Source organism: Macaca fascicularis, chromosome 6 (genome assembly GCF_037993035.2).
Source record: "Macaca fascicularis isolate 582-1 chromosome 6, T2T-MFA8v1.1".
Lineage (NCBI taxonomy): Eukaryota > Metazoa > Chordata > Mammalia > Primates > Cercopithecidae > Macaca > Macaca fascicularis.
Genome location: NC_088380.1, coordinates 174,986,532 through 174,998,732, shown reverse-complemented (window position 1 = coordinate 174,998,732; position 12,201 = coordinate 174,986,532). Strand labels below are relative to the sequence as shown.

General features: G+C 48.4%; 1 protein-coding gene across 15 annotated transcripts in view; it reads right to left on the bottom strand.

Moving 5' to 3' along the window:
- TENM2 (teneurin transmembrane protein 2) overlaps window positions 1-12,201 on the bottom strand; it is a 1,286,794-nt gene that overhangs the window by 6,864 nt on the left and 1,267,729 nt on the right. For all 15 annotated transcript variants that reach the window (XM_045395034.3, XM_045395036.3, XM_005558468.5 and 12 more), the window contains 2 exons: window positions 10,835-11,131; window positions 7,170-8,784 (listed from right to left, as the gene is read on the bottom strand). In XM_045395034.3, coding sequence (XP_045250969.1) covers window positions 7,170-8,784; window positions 10,835-11,131 — 1,912 coding nt within the window. The remainder of the gene's footprint in view (window positions 1-7,169; window positions 8,785-10,834; window positions 11,132-12,201) is intronic.

Genomic DNA, 12,201 nt, shown 5'->3' with positions numbered 1-12,201 from the left:
TGACATGAGTGGAATCCCACAATACATGGCCTTTTGTGTCTGGCTTCTTTCACTTAGCATGTTTTTAAGGTTTGTCCATGTTGGAGCATGCAGTGTGCTTTGTTTATCCATTTACCAGTTGATACATATTCGGGTTGTTTCCACTTTTTTTTTTGAAACTGAGCCTTGCTCTGTCGCCCAGGCTGGAGTGCAGTGGCGCGATTTCGGCTCACTGCAACCTCCGCCTCCTGGGTTCAAGTGATTCTCCTGCCTCAGCCTCCTGAGTAGCAAGGACTACAGGCACCCGCCACCACACCCGGCTAATTTTTTGTATTTTTAGTAGAGATGGGATTTCACCGTGTTAGCCAGGATGGTCTCCATATCCTGACCTTGTGATCCACCCACTTTGGCCTCCCAAAGTGCTGGGATTACAGGCGTGAGCCACTGCGTTTGGCCTGTTTCCACTTTTTTACTATTATGAATAATGCTGCTCTAAACATTCCTGTATAAATTTTTTGTTTGAAAGCCTGTTTTCCATTTTTTTCTGAGACAGAGTCTGGCTCTGTCACCCAGGCTGGAGTGCAGTGGTGCAATCTCAGCTCCTGCCTCAGCTTCTTTAGTAGCTGGGATCACAGGCACCCACAACCATGCCCAGCTAATTTTTGTGTTTTTAGTAGAGATGGGATTTTGCCATGTTGGCCAGGCTGGTCTCGAACTCCTGACCTCAGGTGATCCGCCTGCCTCAGCCTCCCAAAATGCTGGGATTACAGGCATAAGTCACCGCACTGGGCCGAGAAGGCCTTATCTTTAGAAGACTCTCCCCATCGGGATCTTTTTCCCCCAGGGATCTCTCTCTCCCTAGCTCAGGATCCCTTGAGGAGGCGAAAGTGATGTTAAGAGCCCTCCTGCCTCTGTGACCAGGAATTTCAGTGGCCATTCCCATGAAGAGCAATGCCTTATGTCCTAGTTTGTATAGTTCTTCTTCCTCCTTCCTCTTCCTTTTTCTAGTCTTCCTCTTCTTCCACTTCTTCTTCCTCTTCCTCCCCTTCTTCCTCTTCCTCTCCCTCCCCTTTCCCTCCTTCCTCTCCTTTAAATTTTCTAACATGGCTGGTTTCTGAGTCTCAACCCCTTTGGAAATGTTTATTCTAGTGACTCCTCCTCCATGCTGCGGAAGGCATTTCTGAGACAACACAACACGTCTCCTCCTTTAGAAGTAATTGGTGTTATCTGGTAACAGGCTCCCTAAACAGTCTGTCTAGAGGGAATTGCTTGGGCAGGAGCTGGCACTGTGGCACCACCTAATAGCTCATGACTCTCCTCTTCTCACGTTCTTCACAGCATGTGATTATCCACCGCCAAAGCGCGTTCTCCCTCTGAACACACTGTCAGCGCGGCATCTTCAGGTGTTAAGTGTAAATATGAGAAGAGGATAATGTGAGAAGGAGGTTGTGCCTTCCCCCTCACTTAGATAAATTAAACTCCACAAAATCTGACTTTAAGCTAAAGTGTGCCTGGGCTTCGTAAGCCAAAGACCTACCAGGGAGAAAGGGATGGGGGAAAATATGCATCATCATGGGCCACATCTAGGAGGGTCACTGAACTCAAATTTTATCTGGGGCTTCCAGTTTGCTAAAGCAATATCATTCAGAGCAGGGTTGGCATCTATTTCAAGGTGGATATGGAGACCGTTTTCCACATACCCCAGAAAATAATACAAAGACAGTGTCCTCACTCTTCATCTATGAACTCTCCACCTCCAAGTCCATAGCTGCTTATAAATAACAAGTGCGTGGCTGGGCTCGGTGGCTCACGCCTGTAATCCCAGCACTTTGGAAGGCCGAGGCTGGCGGATCAAGAGGTCAGGAGATAGAGACCATCCTGGCTAACACGGTGAAACCCCGTCTCTACTGAAAAAATACGAAAAGAATTAGCCGGGCGAGGTGGCGGGCACCTGTAGCCCCAGCTACTCGGGAAGCTGAGGCAGGAGAATGGCGTGAACCCAGGAGGCGGAGCTTGCGGTGAGCCAAGATCACGGCACTGCACTCCAGCCTGGGCGACAGAGAGAGACTCCATCTCAAAACAAACAAACAAACAAACAAACATATACATATATATAAAATAATAACGAGTGCATTTATTAGCCTTTGCTCTGTGCTAGGCACTTTACATGTCGTGATGCATTTAGTTTTCACCACCCCATAAGGTAAGTGCTATTATTATCACTATTTTGCTGATGAAGAAACTGTGGCTCTGCAAGGCACGGTGGCTCACTCCTGTAATCCCAACACGTTGGGAGGCCGAGGTGGGTGGATCACGAGGTCAGGAGATCGAGACCATCCTGGCTAACACAGTGAAAGCCCGTCTCTACTAAAAATACAGAAAAAATTAGCCGGGAGTGGTTGCAGACACCTGTAGTCCCAGCTGAGGCAGGAGAATCACTTGAACCCGGGAGGCAGAGGTTGCAGTGAGCCAAGATCATGCCACTGCACTCCAGCCTGGGCAACAGAGTAAGACTCTGTCTCAAAAACAAACAAACAAACAAACAAAACAAACAACAACAAAAAACTGTGGCTCTGAAGGGTTGTTTGTCCAAGTCACACAGCAAGTGATTGGCAAGGTTAGAAGTGGTGCCTTTTTCCTTTTCTTTGTTTTTGAGACCGAGTTTCACTCTTGTTTCTCAGGCTGGAGTGCAATGGTGCAATCTCCGCTCACTGCAATCTCCGCCTCCGAAGTTCAAGCGATTCTCTTGCCTCAGCCTCCCCAGTAACTGGGATTACAGGTGCCTGCCACAACACCTGGCTAATTTTTTTGTATTTTTAGTAGAGACAGGGTTTCACCATGTCGGTCAGGCTGGTCTCAAACACCTGGCTTCAGGTGATCCACTCGCCTCAGCCTCCCAAAGTGCTGGGACTACGGGTGTGAGCCACCGTGCCTGGCCAAGAAGTGGTATCTTGAGATGGACTCAGGTTCTAATATCAGAGAGAACTGACCTCAGAATAGGGCAGTGCTGGGGGCAGGGTATAGATCCCAGTGTATCCAAGACAGAAGAGTTTCCTGGGATGCTAAAATTGGAAAAGTCTAGGGCATTGCAGGTTGTTGGTAGGTAGTCTCCCAGTTTTTTTTTTTTTTTTTTTGCTTTTTCTTTTTTGAGACCCTGTCTCAAAAAAGAGTGCCATGGCACAGTCACAGCTCACTGCAATCTCAATCTCCCGGGCTCAAGCAATTCTTCTGCCTCAGCCTCCCAAGTAGCTGGGACTGCAGGTGTGCACCACCACACTTGGCTAACTTTTAAATTTTTGGTAGAGATGGGATCTCTCTATATTGGCCAGGCTGGTCTCAAACTCCTAGACTCAAGTGATACTCTTGCCTTGGCCTCCCAAAGTGCTGGGATTACAGGCATGCCTGGCCCAGTCTTTCTTTTACACTCTTTCTTCTCGTATCTTTTCATCACAGATATGTCAATTATCAATATATTACCTTAAAAAGTAACTGTTCAAAAGGGTGCTGCTTTGGAGCCTGTGAGTGAGAAAGAACCACTCCTTGCCCCCTCCGCCTGCTCCTGGAGGCTAACTTGTGTTCCTGCCCAGATGTCTCTGAGCTCTTACCCAGTCAGTAGTATTCTGGGTTGCTTTTCTTTGTCCTCGCATTCTTGGGAAGAACAAACAGACCCTTCTCCGGCTTCAGGAGCTGCCACTTGCATTCAGAGAGTTCTGTTTCCAAACAGCCACCATTCTTTTGCTGCTACTGGGTACTGGAGAGAAAAGGCTCTGTTCTTCGTGTTTCTCCTGACTACATCTTAATTACCTCTTCTGCTTAAATTGTGAGCAGTGAGTTCAGCCACTCTGCTAGTCTCCTAAGTGGCAAATTAAGACTAATTTAGATGGGGCTTACAGATGAGCCAACATGTGAACAGCAGAGAATAATTTGGTGTTCTCCACTCGGATCCCCACTCCCAGGTCACTGCCCGGGCGTGGGCTGTGCCTGGTCTGGCTCCTTCTCTCCCTCAACTCCCACTGAAGACATCCATCCTGTGCACGCCGTTTCTCTCACACCACCCTTTATTTTAGACTCTCTAATGGTTTCTGGATTCAGTTTTGTTGGACTTAGTTCAACTTGATTTGATTCCCATTTATTGAGTCTCCATGAAGCGCCAGAATGAGAAAAGCAGTATTGCTGTTCAGTAAACCCTGCTAATTATTTTTTTTTTGGCCTTTTCTGGAGAGCCACGTAAGTAGCTGAGGGGGTCAGTAAGGCTGACTGTGCCCTGTGAAATGATTTTGTTTGGGTCTTGGCAGCGGGACATGTCCGTACAGCCCACACTGCGGGTTTCTCTTTATTGCCTCTCTGGCTGATTCATTCCCAAGGTGTCTGATGTCAACTGGGCTTCTGGAAGGGACATTCTGTGTGGGGCAGGGTTCTCTCCTCTGGCTAAGGTAGGCCTAGTCAACCTCCCCATTCACACTGTTTCCTGTCTCTGGAACACTCCTTCTGTCTCCCTGCACTTCATAAATGTCTGATCAACACTACCTGCTCAGAAAGGCCGTCCGTGATCCCCTCCATAAAGGAGACACTTCTCATCACTCTCCATGCCCTCATCCTACTTTTTTCATCTTTATATCATGTATCATTACCTAATATTAATACTATATGTGTGTGTTTTCCTGAGACTTATTTTAATTTGCAGCTGCAGTGATTTCGGGGACAAAAGTCATGCTGAGCATGGGGTAAGCAGGGAAGCCCTAGCAGGGCCTCTGATGAGGCACAGGAGAGGAGGACAGGAGGGTTTACAGACGTTAGCCTAGGTCACTTGGCCATAGCTTCTGGGCCCCAAAGGTCCCAGATGTTTCTGGTGTTTGGGGATTCTGGGTTTGACTTCAAAATGTCCAGGGCTTGTCAGTGAAGCAATGCATGGTCACAGTTGATCTTTAAGGTTGTTTATTTCTGTGGCATGGGGCTCAGAGGGCAGCACTGTGCTCCAGGTAGATGCTGCTTCCATTCCTGCCTTGGGGATGGACAAGTGGCCCCGGTCACCTAAGTGTCGATGCCTCCTTGGCCCATGGAAAAGAGCTGTGAGTTTTCTGGAACTTGGGGGTTCTGGTCTTGGGTCCTCATTATTGTTTCTCTATACAAAGCATAAACAGTGAGATGGTCCCAGCCTGCTTGCTGGAAATTAGCCCTTTGGAGCCCTGGTCTCTTTGGATCTCTCTCTCCCCCTCTCTCTACCTACCTACCTACCACCATCCATCCATCCATTCATCCTCCCATCCACACATCCATCCAACCATTCACCCACCCATCCACCTACCCATCCCTCAATTTATCCGTTTATTTATCCATCCATCCATCCATCCATCCATCCATCCATCCATCCATCCATCCACACAGCCATCCAGCCATCCAGCCATCCACCCAGCCATCCAGTCATCCACCCAGCCATCTAGCCATCCACCCAGTCATCCACCCAGCCATCCAGCCATCCACCCAGCCATCCAGCCATCCACCCAGCCATCCAGCCATCCTGATTTCCTTGCTCATTTCCCTAAGCACAGGGACTTTATCTTGCTTCCCATTGTATCTCTAGTATGTAGTACATGTTAGATACTGTACAAATATTTGCTGAATGAGTGAATGGATGGATGGAGAGAGACTCTCATTTCACCAATTTCTTTTTCTTTTCTTTTCTTTTTGTGAGATGGGGTCTCACTCTGTACCCAGGCTGGAGTGCAGTGGCATGATCATAGCTGACTCTAGCCTCCAACTCCTGTGCTCAAGAGATTCTCCCTGCTTAGCCCCCTGGGTAGTCTGGACCACAGGCATGTGCCACCACATGCAGCTAATTCATTTCACCAATTTCTCACTTATCACAGAGAAGTAGATAATCTGCCTTTCTTGGCCCCTCCTTTCATGCTATTCTCCAAACTTTCTATGTCGTTATGACATTTGTTCATAGCCTTCCTTCAGCCTTGAGCTCACTTCTGCTGGCCAAGGTCCCATGAATTCTTCAGGCCCATTTTGACATGGGCCCTTCTGTATATGCCAATCTTGAAAATCAGAATTAATCTGCACACACACACACACACACATCTTGAGAGAATGGTATTTGTCTTATTCACCATTGAATCCCCAGAACCTAGCACAGTGCCACTTTATAAATGTGTTTTGATAAATAACTGAGCAGACGCCTATATGGTAGCAAAGACTTAATTCTGCTTTGCATTATTGTTGGTTATTTGTATATATCTCTCACCAGATGAGCCTCTGGAGGTCAAGAACTGGGTTACAGTCATCTCGATACTTATGTTCACTCATGGCTTCTCTAGTAATGACAATGTTAATAACATGAGCAGATACCATTTCATGAACATCCACTCTCTACTTACCAGGCACTAAACTATAACTACACAAGTTCATTTACTTCTTCTTTTTTTTTTTTTTTTTTTTTGAGACAGGGTCTTGCTCTGTCACCTGGGCTGGATGGAGTACAGTGGCATGATCTCAGCTCACTGCAACCTCCGCTTCCTGAGTTCAAGTGATTCTCTTGGCTCAGCCTCCTGAGTAGCTGGGCCTACAGGCATGCACCACCACTGGCTAGTTTTTGTATTTTTAGTAGAGATGGGGTTTCACCATCTTGACCAGGCTGGTCTTGAACTCCTGACCTCAAGGGATTCATCTGCCCCAGTCTCTCAAAGTGCTGGGATTATGTGGGTGGCGTGAGCCACCATGCCCAGCTGAGTTCATTTACTTGTCATGATCACTCTGTGGGATGGTTTTATCAGTGCCTTTCACAGGGAAGGAGACTATAGTTCAGAGAGATTGGACAACTAGCCTAAGGTCCTTTGGCTTATAAATAGAAGAGAGGGAATTTGAACCAGATATTTCTGACACCAGAGCCCTATTCTCTCTCCACTTCTTACTGCTTTCCTCTGTTGGGGTAGGAAGGGCTTTTAGAAAGTTATTTCAACTGACTAGACATGAAAGTGGCTGGGACATCTTCAAACAGTCCTCAGGACTGCTCTGTACTGTCGTCTCTCTACTTTTCTAGACACTGTAGTGCTGCCAACCGCATTGCCTGGGCTTTATGGCCCGTGGGCTTCTCCTACCATCAGATGGGAGACCTTCCTCCCAAGTTCCCTACGGCAATAACCACCCTGCAGGGAGCCACTGCCCATCCTTGGTGGTAGAATCCTCACCTGTCACGTAGTTCTTCAAATCTAGCTCACTGCTGAGAGGATTGTTGCTCTTGAACATGTACAGGTTAAATGGGGCCGGCTCCTTGCCCACGTTTTTCCACATGGTATAGTCTGGAGAGGTCCATCGTCCTGCCAGCACATCATAATCACGCTGAGTGAAGTGGACCAGCTTGGTCAGGGGGTCATAGAGTCCCCCATGGAAGCCAATGACCATCTGGAAGTCGGGGTTGGAGTCATAATAAATCTCCCCATAGGCCGTGTACTGCAGCTGTTTGATCATGAGGCCATTGATGCTGAACACAGCCAGAGGAGTCCCTGTGTTATCAGAGGCAACGTAGTACTCCTCCCCACTGCTGCTCTCCATGGCAAAGAGGTGGCCCTGGAGGTCGTAGTACAGCGAGGTAATCTCCGAGTTGGAGTGATTGTAGACATGGGTGATGCGTGTCGGGTTGTGGAGGTCAGAGTAGAAGTACTGCAGGTGGTGGCCCAGGTTGGTCTTGTAGGAAGCCCGCCGTCCTACACCATCATAGCGGTACTGGACACTCCACCCGCTGGCCTTGTTGTAGGCTCTTGTTAGGAGGCCCTTGGAATTGTATTCAAAGATGTCAGACCCTCTCTGGCACAGATAACCATCATCATCAATTTTGTACTGCACATCCCCGAGTCTGGTTATCCGATCCCGGAGGTCATAGCGCAAGGGCATGAGGCGCACACTGTTGCCTGGGTTCAGTAAGTGGAGATTCCCATTAAGGTCATAGCTGTAGCGCCAGGTCGGGCGGTCATTGACAGCCACACTCTGGAGCTGCCCGTCCCCATCGTAGTCATAGGTGTACTTCGTGGTATTGGCATAGGGCCCCAGTTTTAGCTCCCTCTTGATAACCCTGCCCATGCTGTCATATTGCACCGTCATCCAGTACATGAGGGACCGGAACATCTCATACTGGACCTCCTTGATCCGCCCATGGGTGTCAAAGTGTTTGCTGAGGGTCATCACGGCAGTGGTGATAATCTGGTTGATGTCATAATAGATGACTCCAAACTTACCGAAGTGTTCCACCTTGCCAGAAATCTCATCATAGCGGTAGAGGTCAACGGGGAGAGGAGTCTCACTTATGACGGGCTTGATGCTTGCGATGCGGAAGCTGTTGTCATGATAGGTGTAGTCAAACCTGGCGTTGACCATGCCTTCCTCAGAGAACCTGTAGATCTGCTTGTCTACCAGGGGCCCAATCTTCCGGTACCTGATGGTGCAGGAGAAGCCCCCACTTTGGAGGTTGACCATCTTCAAGACACCGGTGGTCTCGTCATACCCGAAGGTGACGGCGGTACTGTCGTAGACAATCTCTGATAACTTGGAGAGTTTCCCATACTTGTAGAACACCTGGCGTCCAGTGCCCAAAAAGGAGGTCTTCAGGATGCGGCCGTCGTCACTGTAGTCGAAGATGACTGAAGCATTGCTTTCAGGCGGGTTGTAAATGTTGCGGATGTAGCCGATGGAGGTGTGTGTGGACATGCTGTGCCGGGCCACGCTGGGCATGGTGACGGCAAGGAGGCGGTCGGAGGAGTCATACTCAAATATATACTGACGTTGGCTCTGAAGCAGGAGGACCATGGACTGCAGAAAGGAAAGGGGAACAGAACATATCAGTTGGCTTTTGAGGACCAAGCATTCAAACAGACAGAATTTAGTCCATTTCCCCACATGTCAACTCAAAAGTCATGAAGAATGGGAAGCTTAGACCAGATTAAACAGATTGATTTCACTGGACATGCCAATCCTGATGGATCATGGTGGCTGCCTTGACCAGTGCTTCCCAAATTTAATATGCAAGCAAAATACTCAGGATCTTGTAAAAAGGCAGAGTCTAATTTGGTAGATCTGGGGTGGGCCCTGAGAATCTGCATTTTGCAACGAGCTCCCTGCAAATACTGATGTTGCTTGGATGATACTGTAAAAATTGAGGGCTTGGACAGCTGAAGTGAGAGGCATGAGGTTTACCTCCACGCTCAGTAACAAGGAACCCCAAGATTGCTGAGAAATGACTGCCACTGGGTCCAGCAGGGGAGCTGTGTGACACACATACCCTGATTAAATCTAAAAAAGAGAAAATGCATCCTGTGTTTTTTTTTTTTTTTGAAACAGAGTCTCACTCCATCACCCAGGCTGTAGTGCAGTGGTGCAATGTCAGCTCACTGCAACCTACTCCACCACCCGGCTTCAAGTGATTCTCCTGCCTCAGCCTCCCGAGTAGCTGGAGTTAGAGGCATGCACCACCACGCCTGGCTAATTTTTGTAATTTTAGTAGAGACAGGGTTTGACCATGTTGGCCAGGCTGGTCTTGAACTCCTGACCTCAAGTGATCAGACCACCTGGGACTCCCAGAGCGCTGGGATTACAGGTGTGAGCCATTGTATCCAGCCACATCCTGCATTTTGAAGCTACTGCAAAGATGAAATAACCTAGAATCACTGATTCTTTGGGAAAAAAAATGACTTCAATTAGAGGCAATTGGGAGATTCCTGCTCCTCTGGTCCATCATTCCTGTATTTCAGGCATAACAAGGACAGCATTCAGGAAGGACCGAGGGGACGGCAGTTCTGTCTTGCAGAGAGGTAACATCTTTGTCTGTGGGTCACCGCTGTAATGAGTTGGTGAGAAAGGAAGGAGCGGACCTGCACCGAGGGGAGTCTAGGTGAGAGGCCCAGGCTGAGCAAGCCCCTGTCTAATGACTACATGGCCAGGGCAGCCTTCAAAAGTCTTGACACGTGCCCAAAGGGATCTTTTTTTTCTTCATACCGCCACTCCAACCTGACCTTTTTCCAGCACGAAGACCTGAATTTGGCACTTTCAGACACAGGGAATCATGTAGAGAGAATTCATGGGCTGTTTCAGCCAACAGGACAAGTAGGAGAGGGTTGCTCTGTGTGCTTGAATTTTAGGCAAAATTCCCCATCCTGATGGCTTAATTTAGGGTAAGGCAGAAATGAATCACTGCATTTCCAATTCATAAGTAATGATGAGCCGCGCTGCCAGTGGGATGATTCTGTCCGCTTCAACGGCACTTTTTTCTTTTTTGGAATAGAATCAGACAATTCGTCCTTTTTGCCATTACTGAGTGTCTAGCACCCCCACCCCCTACCCCAATGGTAATAGTGCTGAGCTATGAATAACATTTGCCTTCAGATTTTCTTCCCCCTGTGAGGGTGGGAGCAGGAGGGAAGTCCTTGTAGAGTTGAAGTAAAGATGTTAAGATATCTCATGGCAAAGCGTATCAGGCTAGCTTACAAGAGCAGCAGGAATGGCCGGGTGCGGTGGCTCACGCCTGTAATCCCAGCACTTTGGGAGGCCGAGGTAGGCGATCACCTGAGGTCAGGAGTTCAAGACCAGCCTAGCCAACATGCAGAAACCCGTCTCTACTAAAAATACAAAATTAGCTTGGCATGGTGGAGTGTGCCTGTAGTCCCAGCTACCTGTGAGGCTGAGGCAGGAGAATCGCTAGAACCCATGAGGAGGAGGTTGCAGTGAGCCGAGATCGTGCCACTGTACTCCAACCTGGGCAACAGAGCGAGACTCCATCACACACACACACACACACACACAAAGAGTGGCAGGAATAACAGAAATAACAGAAAGCCCTTGCTGTCAGGGCAGCATGTTCACCTACCTTGTCAAGGTAGGAGTAGCTCCACACTTTCCCGTCGGCGAACATGCGGGACACGATGCGGCCTTGCTTGTCTATGTCTGTCCTCTCACTCATGGCCCCACGCTGAAGCCCAGCCAGGCGCCCATTGAAGAAGTATGACACGTTGACGGCTGCCAGCCCGCTGCTGGGGAGCCAGAGGAAGGGGCGGCCCACCTGGTCATAAATGATCCTCAGGGTGAACTTCCGGTGGTCATCATAGATCTTTTCAGTCCGAATATTTCGATCATAGTCGATGGACAAGAGATTTCTTCCATGGACCTAGGAAAACACAACAGGCCTGGTTTGAAAGACATCACCCAGGCATGCCGGCTCAGGCTTCTGTGGAGGACATGGCTGGCATGGCCAGGGCAAAAGTGTTCATTGGAGGAAGAAATAACCCCAAAGTTAGAGTAGTGCTTTCTAAACTCCTTATCATGGCACAGATAGAAAATAGCAATATTTGGCCAGGCGTGGTGGCTCACACCTGTAATCCCTGCATTTTGGGAGGCCAAGGTGGGTGGATCACCTGAGGTCAGGAGTTTGAGACCAGCCATGGTGAAACCCCATCTCTACTAAAAATATAAAAATTAGCTGGCATGGTGGCACGCACCTGTAGTTCCAGCTACTGGGGAGGCTGAGGCAGGAGAATTGCTTGAACCTGGAAGGTGGAGATGGCAGTGAGCTGAAATTGTGCCCTATCTAAAAAAAAAAAAAAAAAGAAAAGAAAAGAAAAGAAAAGAAAAGAAAATGGTAGCATTTGTATGGTGCAATAGAATATAAAAGTAAGGCAGCTTATGGACAGAGACGACTGACCTGGACATGGCTGCGATGGACAGTTAGGTAGGCTGTGCACTGCACAATTACAAAGGGTGCCATAGGATTGTAGAAAGTATGAATGGTGAAACTTGTGCAGTGTGCAAATTATACAGCAATATACAATAAAGCTGAAACCTGGAGTTTGCGTGGGCTGCCTGGTCACCCTGGGGGCAAGAGAGTTTGCATATTTGCACACTTGTAACTCTTTTTGGCACATCATTAGCTGAAAAGCTAATGATCTTTAAGAACAGGTGCCATGATTTCTTATGAAATCTTTTTTTTTTTTTTTTGAGATGGAGTCTCGCTCTGTCACCCAGGCTGGAGTGCAGTGGCGCGATCTGGGCTCACTGCAAGCTCCACCTCCCGGGTTCACACCATTCTCCTGCCTCAGCCTTCTGAGTAGCTGGGACTACAGGCGCCCGCCACTATGCCTGGCTAATATTTTGTATTTTTAGTGGAGACGGGGTTTCGCCGTGTTAGCCAGGATGGTCTCGATCTCCTGTTCTTGTGATCCGCCTGTCTCGGCCTCCCAA